At 49.0% G+C, this 22,051-nt stretch overlaps 1 protein-coding gene across 1 annotated transcript; it reads left to right on the top strand.

Annotated features, from left to right (window-relative positions):
- The first annotated feature begins 1,631 nt into the window (after positions 1-1,631).
- COPG1 (COPI coat complex subunit gamma 1) lies at positions 1,632-21,953 on the top strand. Its single transcript, XM_082487798.1, has 24 exons — positions 1,632-1,819; positions 4,839-4,891; positions 5,705-5,785; positions 5,888-5,959; positions 6,786-6,865; positions 7,771-7,846; positions 8,003-8,095; positions 8,432-8,518; positions 8,670-8,827; positions 9,454-9,587; positions 10,368-10,435; positions 11,190-11,378; positions 11,817-11,912; positions 13,297-13,540; positions 13,920-13,995; positions 14,331-14,434; positions 14,543-14,668; positions 15,094-15,162; positions 15,522-15,664; positions 17,023-17,194; positions 18,166-18,263; positions 19,761-19,899; positions 20,873-20,971; positions 21,529-21,953. Exons 1-24 carry the CDS (start codon positions 1,783-1,785, stop codon positions 21,657-21,659), a joined length of 2,625 nt encoding a protein of 874 aa, XP_082343924.1. The 5' UTR covers positions 1,632-1,782; the 3' UTR covers positions 21,660-21,953.
- The last annotated feature ends 98 nt before the right edge of the window (positions 21,954-22,051 follow it).

Here is a 22,051-nt window from a genome sequence, read left to right as displayed (position 1 = left end):
TGTCTGTGCCCTGCTCCACTCCTCGCTCACCTGCCACTGGGATGTCTCCATCCCATGCGGCTGGACCGTATCCAGCCAGGCAGGTTTTCCCAGGAGCTGCCTCTCTCCAGGTGGCTGTGGCACACAAAAATCCTCCCCAAAGCTTGGCTGAGCCTGGAAGCCGGTGGCAGTGAGTGTGTACAATAAAAGGTGGCATCAAACACAACTTGTCATTGTTTATACCAGTCCTGCACCCCTCTCTGTCTTCGTTTTATGTTCCCTCTCCCCGAAGCTGCAGCGGGGGCATGTCCCACGCTGGGGACCAAAGCTCATTAAGCCCCCAAGCAAGGGGTGTCACCCCTTGCACCGCCAGCGGGGCCAGCTCCCAGCCCGGGGTGCCCGCAGCAGCTCTGGGACAACAGGGACGTCGCGTTGTGCCGCCGGAGCCGCCGTCTTCGGCGAGGCTGGGAGATAAGAGAGGTACGGAGCAGAGTGCGGCCGCCCCGTGCAAAGTACAAGGCGGCGCAAGCAAGGCAGAGGCTGGGGGACGTCCGCCAGGGGGGCCGCTGGAGCTGGTGGGGGACACGGCCATGCTCTTCGAGGAGTACCTGCTGCAGGGTGAGTGCAGCCCCTTCACCCTGGAGCGGGTGCCGGCTTTGGGAAGGGGACAGGAGAAATCAGGGTGACCCTGTGCCCTGCAGGAGGCAAAGGGGTGTGCCAGCAGATGGGTGGGTTGGGGTGAGGTGGCGGGGTGGGTAACGGGTCCTTTGCCTTCCCCACCTGTCCCAGGGCTCAGGTGATGCCCGGGCAGTGCTGGACCCTGGGGACACCCCGGGGACACCCCACTGCGGCAGGTGGGTGCTGCGGGGACAGGCCCAGGGGTTTGTGGGTGCAGGGTACAGGACGGGGTGCTGGTGGCAGTGGGGACACAGGACACGGGAGCAGCTGTTGGTGACAGTATGTCACATCAGGGACGCTCCAGGGCAGGCAGTCCAGGTGACAATCGCCTGACCCCAGCAGGGGGTTCTCCCCCGCCGCCCTCCTCGTCCCAGGGGCACTGAGCCCCTGCCAGCATCTCCCCCTCCCCACGTCCTGCCCCATCACCCCGTCTCCCCTCCCCGAGTCTCAGTCTGTCTCCCTCTTGCTCTATCACCCCTCTGGCCCCGGCGTTCCCCTGTGCCCCATTCTGCCCTTCTGCAGCCGTCCCCAGGGTGTCCCCCCGCCCAGTGTCCCCCCAGTGATCCTACTGCCCCCTCCCAGTCCCGGTGTGGCCCCCCCATGCTGTGTGGCCCCCAGTGTGACCCCTGGTCCCAGTGTCTGCCCCAGCCCCACTGTTCCCCGGGACCAGTGTATCCCCCCCGCCCCATCCCCAGTGCCCCCTGTGCTGCCCCCAGCCACAGTGCTGCCCCCAGCCCCAAACTCCCTCATAGCCCCGCCCCTGCCCCTCCGCCAATCAGACCGCACCCTTCCCCGTCGGTCCCCGCCCTCTCCTGTCAGTCACCGCTGCCCGTCACACCTCCGCGCCCCGCCCGCGGCTCGGGCCGCCGCCGGGAGCCACGTCAAGGAGGGCGGGGCCGCGCCTGCGCAGTGCGGCGGGTGGCGACGGCAGTGACAGGCTGGCAGGAAGGGGCGGGGAGCAGGAAGGGGCGGGCGGCGGCACCGGCAGCAGCACCGGCGGCGGCACCGGGATCGGGATCGGGATCGGGATCGGGATCGGGATCGGGATCGGGATCGGGATCGGGATCGGGATCGGGACTGCCACGGGGCGGGAAGGGCCTCATCGAGGGGCCGCTCGGCACCACCATGCTGAAGAAGTTCGACAAGAAGGACGAGGAGTCGGGTGAGGGGAGGCGGGGGGAGCCGGGCCGTGAGGGGAGACCCCTCCTGTGGGTAAGGGAGGGAGCTGTGAGGGGAGACCCCTCCTGTGGGTAAGGGAGGGAGCTGTGAGGGGAGATCCCTCTAGTGGGTAAGGGGGAGCTGTGAGAGGAGAGCCCTCCTGCGGTTATGGGGGGGACTTGTGAGGGGAGACCCCTCCTGTGGGTAAGGGGGGAGCTGTGAGGGAAGACCCCCACTCTGGGTAAGGGGAGATCTGTGAGGGGAGACCCCCTCCTGTGGGTAAGGGGAGATCTGTGAGGGAAGACCCCCACTCTGGGTAAGGGGAGATCTGTGAGGGGAGACCCCCTCCTGTGGGTAAGGGGAGATCTGTGAGGGGAGACCCCTCCTGTGGGTAAGGGGGGGAGCTATGAGGGGACACTCGGTGCCAGCCTTGCAGCGGGGGCTGGCTGATGCGCACATGAGCGTGGAGAGCAGCAGTGTGCTGCTGTCCTCCTCTCACTGCTGCAGCCAGAGGCTAAACCTGTTGCATTGGCCCAGCGCTCAGAGGTTACTTGCTGCACCACCAGGTGTGGAGTCAGAGACTAAATATTGGGCATGTTAGCCCTGTTCACAGTTGCCCAAGTCTCAAACAAAGTGATAAAGCAAGGTAGAATTCAATTTATAGTTTCTGGCACTATTTCTAACACATGCGGCCTGCTGCCAACTTTGGTGGGTCTGAAAGGCTGAGAGCACCAAAGAAACACAAAGTGATTGCTTGACCTTTCAAAACTTTAGGCCCGAGTAGTAAGGAAGAGGTTGATATTTGTAATTCAGGTGGAATCAAGGCCAGATATGACAGTGTTTACTTTCACGGTTGTGCCTTGTGGTATCTTTTGTGAAGCTCTCTGTGCAGCTTTTTGTGCATATCAAATCAGTGCTTCCTGAAGTGAATTGATCCAGCGTAAATCTCGGTGATTGTTTTACATGGCTGTGCTTGCGTTTTATTTTGATGTACATGAAATGCCCTTGTTTCCCTTGTCTGTAGCCTCCAGTGATGTCTTGATAAGCAGAGAATGTAGTGAGGCAAATGTTGGAGGGCAGTTGCTCTTGGCTTTCTTTTTGGGGCTATTCTTCATTTGCACCTGCCACGTGCTTCAAGGTGTTTTGTTACCTATGGCCAAGGCTGGCAGGAGATGCACTTCCTTGTACTATGGTGCTGACTGTTGTTGATTTTGTTTATACTGAGAGCTCTCCTTTATCCTTTCTGCCACAGCTGCTTGCATGCTTCCCAACATTTTTTCTTCGCTATTGCATTTACTGCTTATCGTGTTGCATCTTTGTCAAATGAAGATTCCCAGCATTTACTGCACCTACCTTTCTGCTATGGATTGTGTACCTGTCCAAATATATAGCCTGAGTGCTTGTTGATCTTGGTCTTATGTGGAGCGCATCATCCCTGAATTTACAGGCCTTGTATACCCATTCTTTCCATTCTTTCCAGTCTCTTTGTTAAGATGAGTGTGCCTGCTTAATTGGCTTCTCTTTCTTTGCTTTTCATGGATAGTTTAGGTAGTCTTGGATGAGCTGCTTCCACTGGCTCTCAGAAATGCACTTTGAGATGTTATTTCGGGCATATAATTGTTCTGAGATCCTTGCTTGGTCAGTGACTGTTTTTCTGCAAATCAGCATGAATTGTTGTTAGTCATCCAATACTAGGAGCTTTCTGAACACACAGCCTCTGTCTTCCCTGCATCTTTCTCCTTCTCTGGTGAAAGAATACTTTGACACAGAGTGATGTCAGGACTGAGACCTCATGTACAACATATTTCAAGATCCTTAATCCTATGAAAGATGAAGAGGCAATCAATGGTCTGTTGTTGATGGCTGATTTAGGGATTGTAGATGTGCTGGACTATAGGAAATATTGTGCTGCTGGGCAGGTTTTTTGGAACATGTTCACATGCTCATCTAGAACTGGTTCATACTCATACTAGAGATGTTGTTTTCATTCTTTCCCCTTATTTTCTTCTCTCCTCAACCCCACATAAATGTCAGTGCTTTGTTCAGCCAGCTACTGCATTTGCAAACTTTTCCTGTGCCAGAGGAGGGCAGTTGATGAACCGGGAAGGAGCCAGAGTGTGGATGTGTTTGCCTTTAAGTGTAAGGTTTACTCTTGCAAAGGTTCCTAGCACCATCATAGGAAGCTTCACGCCCAGGTCAGGTTGGAGCTGGGTCCAGGAGCTGTGCTTTCTAGCAGATCAGGCTTGTTAAACATTGGAATAGCACTGGAAATGGCTATGTGTTGTCCCAGGGCTAGGCTGAGCATAGGTACTAATTAAAACCTGCTTATCAATCACTGGCAGCTTTTGAAAAGCTGCAGCTCACAAATGCTTAGGAAGTGAGCTAATATAGACCGTGCAGACTGATAGTGCTTTTCCCTCTGATTATTTAATCCCTAATTGGTGAGGGTTTTAATTATTTAATATAATTTATTCTATTAAGTGGAACAATGAAAGTTACTCTGTGTTCAGACTCTCTAGTCCTCTGTCTTGTTCTTTTAATTAGTGATAGAGCCAAAAATACTTTACTGGTAGATTCCTGATTGGTTTATAAGGGAGGGATAAAGCACTCCTGACTCACCAGTCTGGCAAGAGATGCCTCTTTTTGTCTGAGCTTTTGTTTCTAGGCCTGTCTTATTGATGCTCTAACTGTCAGCAAGCTCCCAGCCCAGGGGCTGGAAATAGGTCTGTGGGGATAACAGTGGAACACAGTTACTTTACAGCTAATCTGTCTACCTCGGCTCATGGCTAGTTACTTCTGTGGGGGATGACAAATCAAAGAATGTCCTGTCTGCTCTGCCTTCCTTAACTGCTGTGAAGATATCCAATTAATATTAACTAAAAGGAGGAGTTCTGCTTGCTTGGTGTTTGTGGGAAAAAAAGTTACCCCAAAATGCTCAATCTGTTTTTAAAGTATGGGCGTGGTTAGAAAGTCGCTTTCCTATAGTACTATTCCTGGAAAGACTTACTCTCTTTATTTTGCAGGTGGGGGTTCCAACCCATTCCAGCACCTGGAGAAGAGTGCTGTCTTGCAAGAGGTAAATCCTCAAATGCTGTCCTTTGTGTATCTCTTTCTGTCTAGAGTCTTTCCCTCTCTTGAATAGGTCACTGGAGAACATCAGCAAGGAAGTGGGGGCTTGTTACAGTCCTGCTAGCTCTGAAAGAAATAGGCAACACTCCCATTAGTTCTTAATTTATTGTTGGAGGGAGGAAGGGAGAAGGTTGAAATGGTCCCTGTAGTAAATTAAAGACTGCGAACTGTAAATAGTAATAAAATGAATAAAATTATCTGGGAAAGCTCACCCTAAAACAGGAAGGATGGGAAATTGGCCTTGAACACCCCAGATGTCTTGTAGATGACAAAGTTAATGAGTAGGGTGTGAGTGACTATTGAATAGTCTATGAATTTGCTCTGAAAAAATGCCTTTCTGATCAACAGCAGGTAAACATCTCAATCCCCAGACCCTGTTGTTTCAGCGTTATCTGTTTGCTTGCCATGTTGTGAATGGTGTTGGTTCTCATTAGCCTCGCAGAGCTTGTATACATCTGTCAGAAGAGTAGTGTTTTAGCTAGCACACAGTCCAGACTTGTGTGAGTGAAAGTGTGATGAGGCTTTGGCCTTTAAACCTTAATTGCACTTGCATTTATGATCCCAGCATGAGACTGTAGAACCAGCTGTTTAAAAGGGTTCCACATTTAACAGGAATTGAGGGGAAATATGATCCAAAGTCATTAAAATCTTGCTGTACCTGGCTTACAATGTATTGTTTGTATCGGTGGCCAAGACCAGACAGGATGGTGTTTGCCAGGGAGTGCTGGTGTCAGCATCCTTGTCTGTGCTTTGTTTCCAGGCACGAGTGTTTAATGAAACTCCCATAAACCCACGAAAATGTGCTCATATCCTCACCAAGATCCTGTATCTCATAAACCAGGTAAGGGAGAGAAAATTTACACCTATGCAGAGACGCCTGCAGCCGGCCTAAAGTTGGTTGTGATAACTGGGATTTCCTTCCTTCTTTCCAAACATGTTCTAGGGGGAGCACCTTGGTGTCATGGAAGCTACCGAATCCTTCTTTGCTATGACCAAGCTGTTTCAGTCCAATGATGTAAGTCTGCTTGTTGTTTTCTGCTGTATTTATCTGGTGGGATAAGTTGTCAACAGTGTCTTTTTCAGCCTTGAGATGTGCATTTGTTTACAATCAGCTTTTCTATCCTGCCTGGAGCTACTGGATCTGAATGGGAAGAGCAGGATGAAAGTTTAGAAACAGAGATCGGCTTCCTAGCCCTTCCCAGGCCTTGTGGCAGCTTAGCTGAAGAATTCTCTGTTCTTGAGATGGAGATTCCTCCCTCTGGATTGCTGTTTAACTACTGAGATTGTGCTAGGCACAGGTCAAACATATAATTGGCTAGAATACACTATGCTTTGTGCCCAGCATTAAAAGATCCTACTTCCTGCTGAGACTGGACAACAGTGTGTCCTGGAGGAGACCAGGAACCTACCCACAGCAGTAGTACCATTGCTAGTTGTCCGTCAAACCACAAGGTATTAAAATCACGAGACCGGTGTAGAAATCCCCAGACCCGGGAATATAAATTGCTTGCTTTCTTGCTTTTGAGGCAACAGGGTGCCTTCAGCTAACAATTTCAAGCTTTTCTCCTTGTTCGTGTGAATGACAAGTGAAAGATAAAACTGTAGATCCAGCAAAATCAGGTAACCTGGTGGCTTCACCCTAAGGTTGAGGGATTTAGAAGAGGAAGGTGTGTTTTGTTATTGAATATGGGTTTTGTACATCTTTTACACTCAGGCACTGGGTATTTGAAGGTATCAGGTTCTTGATATTCACAATAAAATCATGGAAGCAGGGAAAACTGAGATCCCTTCCTATCTGGGATCCTCTCATCTGATGTCTGTCTTCCCTCTTTCCTTGTCAGCCAACTCTTCGCAGGATGTGTTACCTGACTATCAAAGAGATGTCTTCTATTGCAGAAGATGTAATCATTGTTACTAGCAGGTCAGTCACTTCGCTTTTCTTACTGTTATATTCATGCGTCTTCCAGTAATGCCTGTCCAACGTCTTGGAGAGAACTGTAGTCCGTAAGCAGGGTGAGGATAGGGAATGCCCTTGGTGAGGAAAATTTTTTACTTTAAAAGAGGCCATTAAAATGCAGACACTAAACTCCTAGTGATGTATGTGAAATGTTCTGTGTCCCCATATCCCATACGTGTTTGGACTGTCTCTCGATATGGCAGCACTGCTGTTTTTTCCCCTTTTGCCAAAGGGTGTTTCATTAATTCTTACTTTCCTATCTGAATGCCTTGAAGCTTTTTGAAGATTTCTGGTATAAATCCCAAGGCTTTCAACAGGTAGGTAGGGATTTACCGCTCCTGTGAGCAGCATGGGATGCGACTTCACTGGCGAACAAAATTCCCCCTGTGAGTCATTCCTGAATTGCTGATCATCCCACTGGAAGGCCAGTGTTGTATCAGGAGACAGGAGCATGACGGTATTAGGGTCTACTGAGGGCAGAGGCCATGCAGCAGGCAGAAGCCAGTCCCGAGTGCTGCGACATGATGAGTATCTGTCCGCTCGTAGAGCGTCTCATACTGACCAGGATCCAGGGGAAAGGGCAGGAACGAGTGCTCAGTAAAGAAGGCAGATGCCTCAGGGACATGTGTGTGCACTCCAGCCTCCTGTGGTGATCAGGAGCTCATACAGCCTGCTGATGAGCTTGCAATCTGAGTACTGATCTTTTCCTCCTGCCTTCCCACCCCAGTGGGACTTGCCTGAGACCTGCAGTTGCCTTGCTTGGCATTCAGCTGTGATGCTGGCTGCCTACTGTTCTGTGCACACTGTGCGTGCACCTGAGAGCTGCTGGCTCAGGAGTGTGGTATTAAGAGCTTCCTGTTTTCAACCAGCTTAACCAAAGACATGACTGGGAAGGATGACAATTACCGAGGCCCTGCTGTGAGAGCGCTCTGTCAAATCACTGATGTAAGTGCTGCTTTTCCCTTGGTGCAGCCCTAGGCCATTCACCTTTCCCTGCTTCACCCCATCCTGCATTTAACCCTGCTTTTCATGCCTTTGCATCTCCTCTTTCACAGTCCTGATGGCTTTTCCATATCAGCTGTTTTTTCCCTTTCCCTGCAGAGTACCATGTTGCAGGCCATCGAGCGCTATATGAAGCAGGCAATTGTTGACAAAGTGCCAAGTGTATCCAGCTCTGCTCTGGTGTCCTCCTTGGTATGTACTTGCTGCAGGGCAGGCCTGAGGGTCAGTCAAGCTGGGAAGCAGTCCCCTGTGGTGGAACTGGACATCTTGGGAGTTTCAGGGTTTCATTGTCGCTTTTCCCCAATTTTTCAAATGAGGGACTGGCGCTGACTTTGTGGGAGATCATCGACCTCTTGAGGCCACAGCTGTTATGGCCAGGTCTCTGCATGCTGATCCTCTGCTCTTCTATAAGTTGCTGCTGCCAGTGCCCTCATGGGGAAAGCTCCCTGCTGCTTAATGTGAACTGTGATTCCCAAAGCTTCCTCCGTCCTTCTCTCACGGGTTGTCTGTGGTTTTGTCTCCTCCCAGCACCTGTTGAAGACCAGTTATGATGTGGTAAAACGCTGGGTGAACGAGGCTCAGGAGGCAGCTTCCAGTGACAACATCATGGTGCAGGTAGGAAACCCACCACCAGCACAGGGAATAGTAAGCGGCAGCTGGGAGTGGAGCAAACTACTAGAGCTCAGCTGGGCACTTATGGGCAACAGAGGGGATTAAAGTGGAAAGAACACACCATGAGTTTGTGACGATCTCTTTCCGTGCACAGTATCATGCTCTGGGCTTGCTCTACCATGTGCGGAAGAATGACCGCCTGGCAGTCAACAAGATGCTCAGCAAGTTCACACGCCATGGCCTCAAGTCGCCGTTTGCCTACTGCATGATGATTCGAGTAGCCAGCAAGCTGCTGGAGGAAGAGGCTGGCAGGTGAGGGAGCTCCTTTGCCCTGCTGGAAGAATTTCCTCAGGTCCTGCTTCTATCTTCTCTTGCAGGCTCACTTGCCATCTCACAAGGGCAATTATTTCTGTCTTTGAAGAGCAGCATGCAGATTCTTATTGTTGGTTAAAAGGCAGCAGAGAAAATACATGGTGCTTTCATGTTGTTATGAGATGGCTTCTCTGAGTTTTGTCTGTGTATGTGCTTGCACATCTGACACTCTTGTTTCTCTTGCCTGTTTTGCATGGCTGTTCTTTATTGAGATATTCTACTTCATTTTCTCTGTCTTCTGTAATTATTTGGCTATCATGTATGCACTGTGACTTCCAGGTGGTTAAGACTTTGGTGTGTACACTGTGAGCTCTCAGTGTGTGAGGGCTAAGGGAGATTCCCTTTAGCCCATAAAGCAGAGGGTCTCTTCTCAGAAGGCAGCCTGACTTCCAGCCCAAGTGTGCTGGAAATACTGTATAATGACCACTATAAAAAACGGGGCAGTGGATTTATGGCTGCACTTAACTTTCCACAGGCTATGGGACCTGACCATTTCTGCTGCCGGATTCTTCATTTCTGTTAGCACCTTTGTTTTAATTCATTCTTGTGGCTTTTCTGACCCTTAGCCGCGATAGCCCCTTGTTCGATTTCATCGAGAGCTGCCTAAGAAACAAGCACGAGATGGTGGTCTACGAAGCTGCATCTGCTATTGTTAACCTGCCCAACTGCACTGCCAAAGAGCTGGCTCCAGCTGTCTCAGGTAAATGTGATGCTCATGGGAATGGTGAGGGAATTATGGGCCTGTAGTGGTGACACCTGGTGATCACCCCAACAAACAAGGACCTTGTGTAGTTTTGGGCTTGTTTGGCTTGTAATGCTGCCTTACCCTTTGTTGCTTTATGCTGCTGCTGTGAGCCTGTGCTGTGTGTGAATAGCTTTGCCTCTGTAAAGGTATTTGCCTGGTGTGTTCAGGTGTAGGTTATTGGAGGGGTCTTTTTTTTTTTTTTGTGAAACAGGGCTGAAATCTAACTGATAAATCTCCCTGCTTTAGACTGAGTGTAACAGTGCAAGAAGCCACGGTGTTGGGGCCCTGCCTTCCCAGCTCAGTCCAGTCCAGAGCTGGGACTGTTGGCAGGCAGGGAGGCTGTGTGTCGCCTCTCTGCACAGGGAGTGTGCCCTTCATGGGCAAGCCCTGGGAAAGGAACAGGGTTCGCATAGAAATGGAAAACAGCAGTTCAAATTGACTTAGTAGGAAGGATGACAAGGTGATGAAATTGGCTTTCAAGAGGAGCAAAGGATGGCAGCATTGTGGAAGAAGAGGGAAGTGGGTGAGAGCTAGTTGTCAGCAGGGATGCGTGGCAAAGGGGACAACAGGGACGGAGGGACGAAGCTGGTAAATTCACAGTTGCTTCTTAAGCATGCTTCTAGTTGTCTTGTGCTTGCAGCTGTCTCTTCATTGAAGCTCTTGCTTTAGGTGTGAAATGCTTCTCAATAATAGATTGCCTAAACATCTGCCTTTATTGGTTTTCCTGCCTTGCAGTTTTGCAGCTGTTCTGCAGCTCCCCGAAAGCAGCACTGAGATATGCAGCCGTCCGTACCCTCAACAAGGTAGGAGCTGGTCTCTTGGGAGCTGTAATAGTTTCTCATGTGCAGGGATTTGCTGGTGTCAGAAGAGAAAGGGGGCCAGATTATGTGATCGTTTTGTGTGAATAACCTCTACCCTGGGCCACAGCCTTACATTTCATTGCTTTCTGAGTGGAGTAAAACCTTAAAGAACGCTTTACAAAAGAAAAAAAAGAAGCAATCGGTTTCACAGGTCTCTGTAAGAGTGTCACTGGTCTTGCTTGTTACTGCTTTCCCTTCTGAGCTTCCCATGGTGAAGGAGCTCCTTATAAAACAGGGATCAAACCTTGATGCTGATTCTTGCCTGCTCCATGGCAGTCTTTGCTCCAGCTTTTGCCTTGACCTTGTAAACTCTTAAAACCAGAAAAAGAATGTCAGTGTCTGGTAACTGCTGTGCTTCTACTCACAAAGCTGTTCTGCCACAGCTAGGCTCACTGATTTTTTTTTGTTGGGAGTTCATAGCTTTCTTTTCTTAATATATAGAGGAGAATGAGAGAGTTAAAAATAGTAAAAGATCGTTTATTACTACTGCTTCTCTTCCAGCAAGAGATACAATTCTGCAGGAAGAAAGAACTTGTTGCTTTAATCTCAGATGAGCTATTTGTCTGAGACCCTCATGTAGAATCTGTAGCATTTCTTTTTACAGGAAGGAGTGAGAGCTTACAGAGATTTGTTGGGTTTTGCCAGCTGGGCCTTTTGCATCTATTGAGCGATTTCTACTCTTCCGTCTCTGCTCTAGGTGGCCATGAAGCACCCATCCGCTGTGACTGCCTGTAATCTAGACCTGGAGAACCTTGTGACAGACTCCAACCGCAGCATAGCCACCCTGGCCATCACCACGCTGCTGAAAACCGGCAGTGAGAGCAGCATCGACCGGCTCATGAAGCAGATCTCCTCTTTCATGTCAGAAATCTCAGATGAGTTCAAAGTAAGGAAGTGGGAGGAGGAAGAATGCGCAGGTTCCTAAGAAACCCCTTGGTTTTTGTCCATGTTTGTGTGCATGCTCCGAAACCTGCATGGAGCTGCTTCCAGGAGCTTGGCTGCAGAGTATTTGCAGGGAAGAGAAAGAATCTCAGGATATCAGCCTAAGTCATATCTCGGCTGTACAGCACCCAGCTCCGAAGTCACATGCCCTTTGAGAATTAAATCTTTTTTTCTTCTTTCCAGTGGGTGTGGGCTTTTGCTAAGAGCTGGCCAATGGATAAAGATCAATCTCCTCCAGTTCCTAGGGTTGTACCTACTGGATAAAGTAAAGGCAAACCTGTGGTTTCCAGGCTAGGGACCGACACAAAACTGACACAATTCAACTATTTTTTCCTGCCTGGTGAGACAGAATCCTTTTTTACTTGCCCCCCTTTTCCTCCAGGTTGTAGTGGTGCAGGCCATCAATGCACTGTGTCAGAAGTATCCTCGCAAACACGCCGTCCTCATGAACTTTCTCTTCACTATGCTTCGGGAAGAAGTAAGTTTGCAGGACAACTACTTTGTGTTCCTTGTTTGTATGCAGGAACTGCAGGACTGCACAGTGGCCTCTGTGAAAGTCAAGCTTATACTGATAATGCCATGCTCTCTCTAAAAGGTTTGCAGTCTAACTGGCAGAAACAGCCAGCTGTGCACAATAATTATATGCATACTGCCAGGCGTATTTTTAATGTGGTTTTCATTCTTTGATTTTTTTCTGGGGGTTTATTGACTCTCAAAGCAAATGCAGGCAACAGCAGATATCTTGGCAGTCCATGTGTGTTTCAATTTGAACCAGCTTTCTTTTATACTTTGACAGCAAATTCCAAGAAGTTTTGTCTTGTGCACAAAGATTTGGTAACAACCTATTTATTGATGACACAGGACCACTTTTGTTCTGTTCTCTGTGCTGTGGCAGTGAAGGGATCACGAGTACCTATGAGCATTCTCTGCATTCAGTCAGACATGGAATTGCAGAAAGACAGCTTTACAGAGGTTTGCTGAGGCCATTTCTAAATGAGCTAACATGCCTGCAACACAGCTGGCACCACTGCTTGCTCTGACATCACTTTCTGCCAATTACAGCGTCTCATTTGGGAAAAAAACAGAGCCTCTCATTTTGCTGCTGTGAAAAATGGACCATTCTCCTTTCCCAGATTTTCTGTGGGTGGATGGTATCATTTTGAATGTGGTTTTGTAGTTCAAACCATTCTATTTTACAGGTTTTTTTAATCCAAAGTAGCTCCAGAAAGATCCTCCAAATGCCCAGCACTGTGCATGTATTTGGCAGAGGATACTGTGCAGTTTAATCCCTTAGTGTGTATTGAGGACACTAGTAAATAATGTCTGAAGATAACCAGGCATTAACAGCATGTCAGGTTATGGGGTGTGCCTGGGGAGGTATTGATTGCGTATCTTCCCACACTAATGGGGCTATTTGCTGGGTCCTGCTGTGGCAGATATGATCCTTAATATATTTCTCTTGTGATTCATCCTCAGATGTCTGGTGCTAAAGGGAAGAGCGTTGGGTTTTTTCTCCTCCCATATGGCTGTTTTTATGCACTAATTCTAGCAGCAGAGGATTTTGAAGGAGATATAAACCCTTCAGGCTGATGGATTCTTTTACTGTCTTTAGGACTTGGTTTTTTTCTTCACTGCAGCCATTCTGAAGAGAACTGGCAAGACAGTTTGAATATTAGCTGGTCCTGTGGGTGTAAAGAGGGTCAAAAGTGAGGGCAGCGTTACTGCCCTTCTCCTTTCAAACACAGATTAAAAGCACTGAGTGTGAGTGACCTTTGTGAAGGAAATTTTTTTCCTGTATGGCTAGTTCAGAGTGTCTAAAATACTTTGAGATTTCCAGCTGAGCAGTTCCCTTTGCTCCCTAGGGCGGCTTTGAATACAAGCGAGCCATTGTGGACTGCATCATCAGCATCATTGAGGAGAACTCGGAGAGCAAAGAGACAGGCCTGTCTCACCTCTGTGAATTCATTGAGGACTGTGAGTTCACTGTGCTGGCCACTCGTATCCTCCACCTCTTGGGGCAGGAAGGGCCCAAGACCAATAACCCCTCCAAATACATTCGTTTCATCTACAACAGGGTTGTCTTGGAGCACGAAGAAGTCCGGGCAGGTAAGAGACAGACCTGGAAAGCTGTCTGCCCTATAACAAATCTTCAAGGAAATGTAGTGTATGAACACCTCTGCTTTTGAGGGTTGTGATTCCCACTAGCCCTGAACAGATCTTTTACACAGCAAAGATCTTGCAGTAGTATTGATGGAAGAGGTGGCCAGTAGCTCAGAAATGGGGAGGGAGCTGCAGTGACTCTGAAACTAGACAGAGGAGGTTTGTAGGCACTTCACTGTAATATGTCTGCCTCTTTCTAGTCACAGTAATGCTTTATACTATTGCTAGTGTCTCTGACGTGGCACTTGAACAAGGCCAGGACATGGAGAAAACTTCAGGTGATTTCTTTGCTTTCTAATTCTATTTTCCTGACTCGTGTTAACAGGTGCTGTAAGTGCCCTGGCCAAGTTTGGAGCCCAGAATGAGGAGATGTTACCCAGTATCTTGGTGTTACTGAAAAGGTGAGTTGTACCTCACAGTTTCTCAGCATCCTGGCTGAAAACCCCTGTTCGCTTGAGAGCTTGTTAGCGTCTTCATGCATGTCTAGTCTCTTCTAGCTGTGTGTCTGAGAAGGTGCAGTGGGTACCTGGGATCCTGTGATGGGATCACCACTGCATTCAGCATCACAAAGTAGACAGAAACCAGTGTGGTGTATGATTGCTTTTCTAATACAATTACTAGTAGATTGCGGATGTCTTCTATGGCATGTTCTTCCTGGCCCTGTAAGTTGGCTTAGTCACGTGGATTCATTTGTGTAGACTCTGCTTCCTTGCACTGAAGAAAGTTTTCCTCTCAGGTGTGTGATGGATGATGACAATGAAGTGAGAGACAGAGCCACCTTCTACCTGAATGTTCTGGAGCAGAAGCAAAAAGCCCTCAATGCTGGCTACATCCTGAATGGTAATGCAGCAAGTCCTCAAAACAAGTCTGCACCTCCTTCCCGGTTTAACAAGTGACAAACAACTGGCATTATAAGTGGTTTCAGTGATCTGTCCCTTCTGTTTCCAGGTTTGACGGTGTCCATCCCTGGCCTGGAGAGGGCTCTGCATCAGTACACCCTGGAGCCCTCTGAGAAACCCTTTGACTTGAAATCCGTTCCTTTGGCCACAGCTCCTATTGTCGAGCAAAGAGCAGGTGAGGAGCTTTCCCCTGAATGCTGGTCCAAACTGCTAGTAATTCCTGAGCAGCTCCAGCCCTTGGGCGATAGACTGTATTGGGCCTGCTGGGAATTGCTGACCTCCAGCCCAGTTGAATTTTGTGGTATTATATCTTCTGTAATGACTAAGGCCAGCAAACCTGTTTGCTCCCACATCAGTGTTTTGGTTTAGTCCAACTGCTAATAATAGTTAGTAGTTGGTAATCCTCATTGGAGCTGCTGCAGTTCCAAAGGTGTTTAGGAAGCTAAATACGGGGGTCTAGTCCATAGGAAGATGAGAAATGAGTTCCTTTCTTTTCCTTAGTCAAATCCCTCTCCAGGCCTTAATCTGTTTTCTGATTCTTACTCTTCACCTTCAAATGTTTTGAGGTTTTTCTGTGGTGTTTTTCTTTTTCTCCTGCAGAAAATGCCCCTGTTGCTGTAGTCAAACAGCCAGAGAAGGTGGCAGCAACACGGCAAGAAATATTCCAAGGTAAACTGATGTAAGGCCTCTCCTACAGCTGTGTGTGGGAACAAAATAGCCACTTCTTGATGAGTCTGCCTGGCACCTCTAGCTTTTTCCAATCTCCTTTCAGAGAGCTCCCAATTTTAAATCTACTGTTCACTCCTGGGGCTAGGGTTGCCTGCAGCCCTCTTCTGTCTAGATTGCAATAGATGTGGGCAAAGGATGACTCTGTCTTTAATTTTAAAAGTCCCTGGTGAACACTTATGGATGTTTGATGGATAGTTCTTTGCTGCAGCAGCTTCTGGCAGCTTAAATGAGGGCTTTGAAACTCCTAACACCTTCCTGTGCGTTAAGGAAGGCAATGGATTCTGTGTCCTCTGTTTCAGAGCAACTGGGGGCAATCCCAGAGTTTCGGGGACTGGGTCCGCTCTTCAAGTCTTCCCCAGAGCCTGTTGCCCTAACAGAGCTGGAAACGGAGTACGTAGTTCGTTGCACCAAGCACACGTTCGTCAGCCACATGGTGTTCCAGGTGGGTAGCTATGGCGTGTGGTGCTGAAAGAGGATTGGAAAATAAGCTCCTGGTCAGCTAAAAGCTCCACTGGGAAGAAATAGCTCAGGGATATCTGTGTTCAAAGCACGTCACTGCAATGAGGAGTCCTTAGTTTCTCAACCAGGGCAGCAGATCCTCAGAAAAAAATAATTAGGTAGCATGTGTCTGTGTGGCTGAACAATGCTTACACGTACAGTCCAAGTAAATCAGACAAGCACTAGGTGGGGCTGTTCTTACTGAGCAGTTGGCAAGGGAAGCTGTTCTTTCCTCAGGGTTCCCAAGCATGTGCTTTGGACATAAAAGAGTGAAGCTTTATCTGAGACGCTGAAACAGGAACCCAAGAAAGGAAGGTGGTGGTTGGGGGAGAGCTCTTCATCCCCTACGTCTTGTTCTAGCCTGTGTAGTACAAGTGCTTATTTCTGTACATCTTGGCCTTGGCTGTACCACCCTGCTGCTACACGTGAGATGTTAGGATCGATGTGCCAGCATCTTTGCCTGGGCCTCGGGGAGTTCAAGGCACGGTGAGTCCTACACTAGCTTGTGAGCAGCAGTGTTTTGTCCTTAGCCAGCTCCTTCCTCAGAAGCTCAGAACTGGCTACACAGCCCTTGAAGGGTTTGATCTTTGTTTCTGTTGTCCATCCACCAGATACAATTGCATGAGGTTAAGTGGCTTGTCATTGGAGCCAGAACTAGGTCTAATCAGCAATTTTAGACTTGTTGAAACAATCTAGCTTTCTGAAACTTGCTCAAGCTACCCCTAGTTTGAGCTGTGCAAAGGATCATTTTCCCATCTGCTATGGGTCACTGTGTCCCTGTAGCATCAAGTGAGAAGATGCAGGGGACACAGTACTTGCATTTCAATATAGCAAAGAGTTAACCTGGGAATTACTGTCCTGGGAGGAAAGACAAAGTACATTTAGAGGAAAAAAGTTCCATACTAACTGGTGAACGGGAAGAGGCAGAAGCTGACACATTGTTTCCGCCACTTAATTTGTGCTCCTGACTGGGTTACAGAGGGCAGGCCTTAGATTCAATGTGCTGGTTCATTTTAAGCGGGGGGGGGCGGGGGGAATTGCTGGAGCACTGGAGTCCGCTACGGGGTTTTGGTTTCTCCCCTAAAGTATTTAAATGAGTAGTTTTTAGTCATAGTTGCTCTGTGACTAAACTGGAATGCATGAGCCCTATAACTAGCCAGCTGATAGCAAGATGCACTGTTGAAACAAAGAACTAGGGGTTCACAAGGCAACACCATGCTCCCACTCTGCCTGAAGTGAGTCTGCTGTGAGATCTATAGCTAGGAGCTTCAAGCTGTTGCTGCTCTCCCCTTCCTTGTTTAGTTTGACTGCACGAACACCCTGAACGATCAGATCCTGGAGAATGTCACAGTGCAGATGGAGCCAACAGAGGGGTATGAGGTCATTGGCTACATACCTGCCAAAACCCTGGTGTACAACCAGCCGGGTACCTGCTACACGCTGGTGGCACTGTCTGAAGAGGATCCGACTGCAGGTAAACAGTTTGCACTCTGTGTTTTCCTGACGTCCCCCAAATTAAGCGTACTGTATTACTCGCCCACACACATTCTACCTTGCATCCTAGCCAGATATTTATAGCCTGTGTGTGGGTGCAGCCCTGAGTGATGCCGAGTATGACTTCTCCTTCTTCTTCCTTTGTGCAGTAGCATTGTCAAGTCAGGCTATGGGAGATGGCAGATGAGCATTCAGCTCTCTGCTGAGTTTTCTCCCATGCACCCTCCATATTCCTTAGCCTGTCTCTTCTTTGTGTTAGTATGTGTGGAGACTGGTACCTGTAAAGTGCTGTGAGTGCCTAAATGCTCTGAGTAGCAAAGGAGTATTTTGGACAAACAGCTAGAATTTCAGCGATGTCCATTTGAACTGAACATGCCCTCATTTGTCACTGTCCAGAACATGAACCCGGCCTTACCTGTGCTTTGGTCTCCCTGGTTTGTGTTCTGGGACTGCTCACCTGCATGTTTTGCTGCTGTTAACACAGCAGTGCTCGTCTTCTTGGGGATGAGTCATCGCTTCCTCTCCTAGCTGAGTGGTATTAATTAGCTGCTGTGTTGCAGTGCAAGGTGGTTTCATTTTAGAGGTGCATTAACTGATCTCTAGATAAGGATCTTGCCTCTTCACAAGGCACTGGTGGGACATGCTTAGTTAGTATTCCCAACACAACTTGAGGTTCATCAGTAATAGCACTTGATCTGAGGGTTATGGTCTTGTATAACTGTCATGAACCTGTCTTTATCACTGTTTGCTAGCCTTAATATTACAAATAAATACCTTGTCCTTGAGACACAGAAGCTGTTGGAGACCTCTCTCTAGGTCACTGGCTAAGCCTGTGCTGCTGAGAGTGAGGGCGACAACCCAGCTGCCCCAAGTTTCCCAGCCCCCTTCTGCCAGGGGGGAGTGCAGATCTGGTGGTAATTTGAGCTTTGCCTTTGCCTCCCTTGTTTCCAGTGGCCTGTTCCTTCAGCTGCATGATGAAGTTCACTGTCAAGGACTGTGATCCGAACACGGGTGAGACGGATGACGAGGGTTACGAGGATGAGTATGTGGTAAGGAGCTGGGTGTATATTTGATCACAAACTGCAGTCATTTTGAGGGTTTTTGTGATCTGTACTTGGATCCCTGCAAGCAACGCCGTGACCACTGACTTTGATGTGGGCAACATCGCATGAAGAGAGGATTCTTGCTGTCTCTGTGATGTCTGTCCTAGGATGCAGATGTGGGTTTGGAGAGCTTGCTTTGTCTCATTTGGAGAATTCTCCTGTTGCTCTCCAGGCACACACCTGACTGCAGGATACCTATGTTTTGGGAGGCCACAGTGTGTCCTCCAGGTTTGACTGGCTGTGCCCTACAGGCTCCAGTGGTTGCACAGTCAAGTTTGTGGAGACAGAGGGCCATTGGCCATCTTTTGTTCTCCGTGAGTTGCTCTCCGTGGTGGCATATTAATTGCCTTGTGACCTGCATGTTTTGGGCAGATTCTCATCCTTGTTCTTGCTCTGGGGAAGATGGGGCTTTTCCCTCTCCAGCACTAAGACTGATGAAAGCACCAATACTGCAGAAGCACCTCTGTATCAGGCTCTGCCATTTCCAGGCAGGCTGTTTTACCACAAAGGAAGAATCTGAACTTGTGCTTGGTCAGAAACTGGGACTGGCTCACAGAGGGTGGTGTTTACCCTCCAGAGAGGAAGGGATGTTGTGACACAACCTCAACTTGCCCTGTTAGCTCCAGAGGCTGTTTTCTGTGTGTTGCCTGTCACTGCTGCAAATCTGATTAGAGGCACTGCTGTGCAGTGAGTCACTGAGGACACGTCTCCTCTCAGGAGTGGGGAGGGATTTTCCCAATGGAATGTGCAAGGTTAACCCCTTTCTCTGCATCCCACCAGTCACCACGGTGTTTGAGCGCTGTTTAAACAAACTCTTCCATGTGTTTCAACTAGAATCGGGAGGAGATTCTTTCCTGCAGCGATTGCAAAAATGAATGCAGGCTGATCTCTGGGCAGCTCTGGCGCTGACTGCTCTTTGATACGTGATCCGGAGGGACAGGCTCGGTTCTGCCTTGCACACACATAGTCACAGCAGCAGTTCAGCTAAACCGGCACACAGCGTTAGGTGATACCACATGTCTGACAGTGTCTCACGGTACTTTACCAGCATACAAGACAACGAGCCATAAAGGCAAAATACAAGCTTATGTGGATTTGGGGGAAGCAAATGCTACATCTGTGTGGACACTGACAGCTATTTCTTAGCTTTTGTCCTCTGTTTTGATCTCTGTCAGGCCAAGGGCTGTGCTCAGAACAGGAACTTGCTTTATAAACCCTGGAAATGGTGTGAGAAGTGGCTTTCTCAGGCCAAGCAGTTGCTCAACTAAGCGTTATTTGCATGAGCAAATTGGAAGGGGCAGGACCTGCTCTGACATATTTATGAGTGGAAGTGGAAGCTGTCTCCTACATTCACCTGTTCTCAGGGAATCCAGTCTGGATCTTGCTCTGGAGAGAGCAGGGTTAAGAACAACCATGTTTCACTTGAACCTCTTCTGCCATCAGCTTGAAGACCTGGAGGTAACAGTGGCTGATCACATCCAGCGAGTTCTGAAGCCAAACTTTGGAGCAGCTTGGGATGAAGTGGGTGACGAGTATGAAAAGGAAGAGACCTTTACTTTATCTGCTATTAAAACCCTTGAAGGTAAGGGGGTTTCTGAGCCCAGCAGAGCTCTTAACATTCCTCTCCCTCCAGCAGGCAGCCCGGAGGGGCAGTCTGGCTCACTGTAGACCTCACAGAAGGGGTAACGGGGCAAAACCCTTCACAAGCTAGTTCACCACAGCTATGAAATGTGAAGCTATAGTTACTGTGATAACAAGTTAATTCAGGTTTCAGAAAAACCCAAATGAGTACTCTGGGCCCTGCAGAGACCAAGCTGGATTGTGGGAGGCAAGAGAACATCTTGCTTTGCTCTCTCACTCTACCCTCCCAAGCAGACAGACCATAGTTCTGCTTTGAGCTCCCACTTTCCTTCTGTGAAAGGAGGAGATGCTCCGACCTTAGAACTCAAGACTAATAAAAAAAGATGCAAAGAGCAGAAGACATGAGGTTGGTGGGCAGGCTTGTGGTGTAAGCCCTCTTTCATTTTGTATTAAAGACTCCTTTTCTTTCTGAGAAGCCTGTAAAAACTCTGTCCTTTTAATGGCTTAGAAGTGTGTCCTTGCCCTGTAGCCATCTCTGTACTTCCTTGCACAGTGCCGTGGGCTTGAAATACCTTTCCTCAGGCTTTTTAAAATTCCTCCTGAAGGCCTGTGTCTCCTTCCCTCTGCATCTGTCCCCAGAGAAGCAAGCAAGCCATCAGGGTTGCACAGTAAGCGTGCAGCCAGCTGCACTCTCCTACTTCCGTTGTCTGACTCATTCACCCCTCTGTTTCTGTTGCACCTTTGCTGCATCAGATAACAAAACTGCTGTGTGGCAGTGGGTTTTTTGTGTGTTGCCTTTGCCTCCCTGGTGGCCTACAAAAACACTGTAGTGGGCAATGACCATGTGTCCCTCAGGACAAGGAACATGATCCCTAACATGTAGGAAGGGCTTGAGTCACCTTTACATGCTCTTTGTGTGTCCCTGTTAAGATACCTGTGACATGGAGCCTGATTTATTTATTTTTTCTTAACAGAGGCAGTTAGTAATATCGTGAAGTTCCTGGGGATGCAGCCCTGTGAGCGATCAGATAAAGTGCCAGATAACAAGAACTCTCACACACTGTACCTGGCAGGTGAGCTGTGGGGTGAGGTCTCAGCTTGAGGAGCAGCTCTTTGGGAGATCTCACAGAGCTGCCTGTTGAAAATTGGGGCAGGAGTTTCTGATGGAGCCCACTGCGCTCCGGGTAGGATTTGGAGGTTTTTGCCTGCCATGGTTTCTGTCTCTGCCAGTGTAGAGCAGCTGGTGTTGGGATCAGGCAGGGTGCTGTGATGGTAGTGGGGAGGTTGGGATCAGCCCTGGGCTCAGCTGGGTGGAATTTGCTGTCTTCATGGTCTGTGGCATCCTGGTTTGGAGTGAGCCTGTGGGGGAGAGTACAGCACCCTTGCCCAGCAAAATGGATGTGTACTACAGCTTTTAGATGAGTGCCTGGACCTCTTCTCAGCTGGAGTTTATTTTAGGCTTTGCTTTCATGAGTTTTACAGTGGTAAGAATCTTGCTTAAAGGTCTCTCCTGACCCAGTGCTGGGGGTTTGCCAGGCTGCCTGTGGGAAACCTGCCCTTACCAAGCAGCAGCGTTCATTTTTAGGCTTGCAGGGGGGCACTCACTCCTTCCTCCCGCTCCCCCTTCCAGGTGTGTTCCGGGGTGGCCATGACCTTCTGGTACGGTCTCGTCTTGTCCTGACCGACACCGTGACGATGCAGGTCACTGCCCGCAGCGGAGAGGAGCTCCCGGTGGATGTGATCATGGCCTCCGTCGGATAAACCGCCTTATCCAGGACTGTCCTGACACTGAGCCCCCGCGGGCAACGCTTCTTTCTCTGGCAGCAGAATAGGGATCACGTTCACTACAGCAGCTTTTGTGTTCTCAGCAGTACAGCTGTATTTGGGGCTCTGTCTATAAAATAACGATGTTTTTAAGATCTGATTTTACGTGGGCGCTCTGTCCCCGCACTGAAGGGTGTCATAGTGGATGGGCGGTTCCGGTGGAGGAGAGGCGACACCAGACCGTGATAGCCGCTCCCTGTCCCCTTTTTATGTCGTTCCAATAAAACCCGTTTCGTGGCTCTCCCTGGCCTGTCTCGCGGCGGGGGGGGGACGGACGGGCGTTCCCGCGCTCGGGGCCCCGCCCCTGCCCCGCCCCGCCCGGTGCCACC

This window comes from Vanellus vanellus (genome assembly GCF_965231255.1).
Source record: "Vanellus vanellus genome assembly, chromosome: 9".
NCBI lineage: Eukaryota > Metazoa > Chordata > Aves > Charadriiformes > Charadriidae > Vanellus > Vanellus vanellus.
This window is presented reverse-complemented; position numbering and strand designations above follow the sequence as displayed.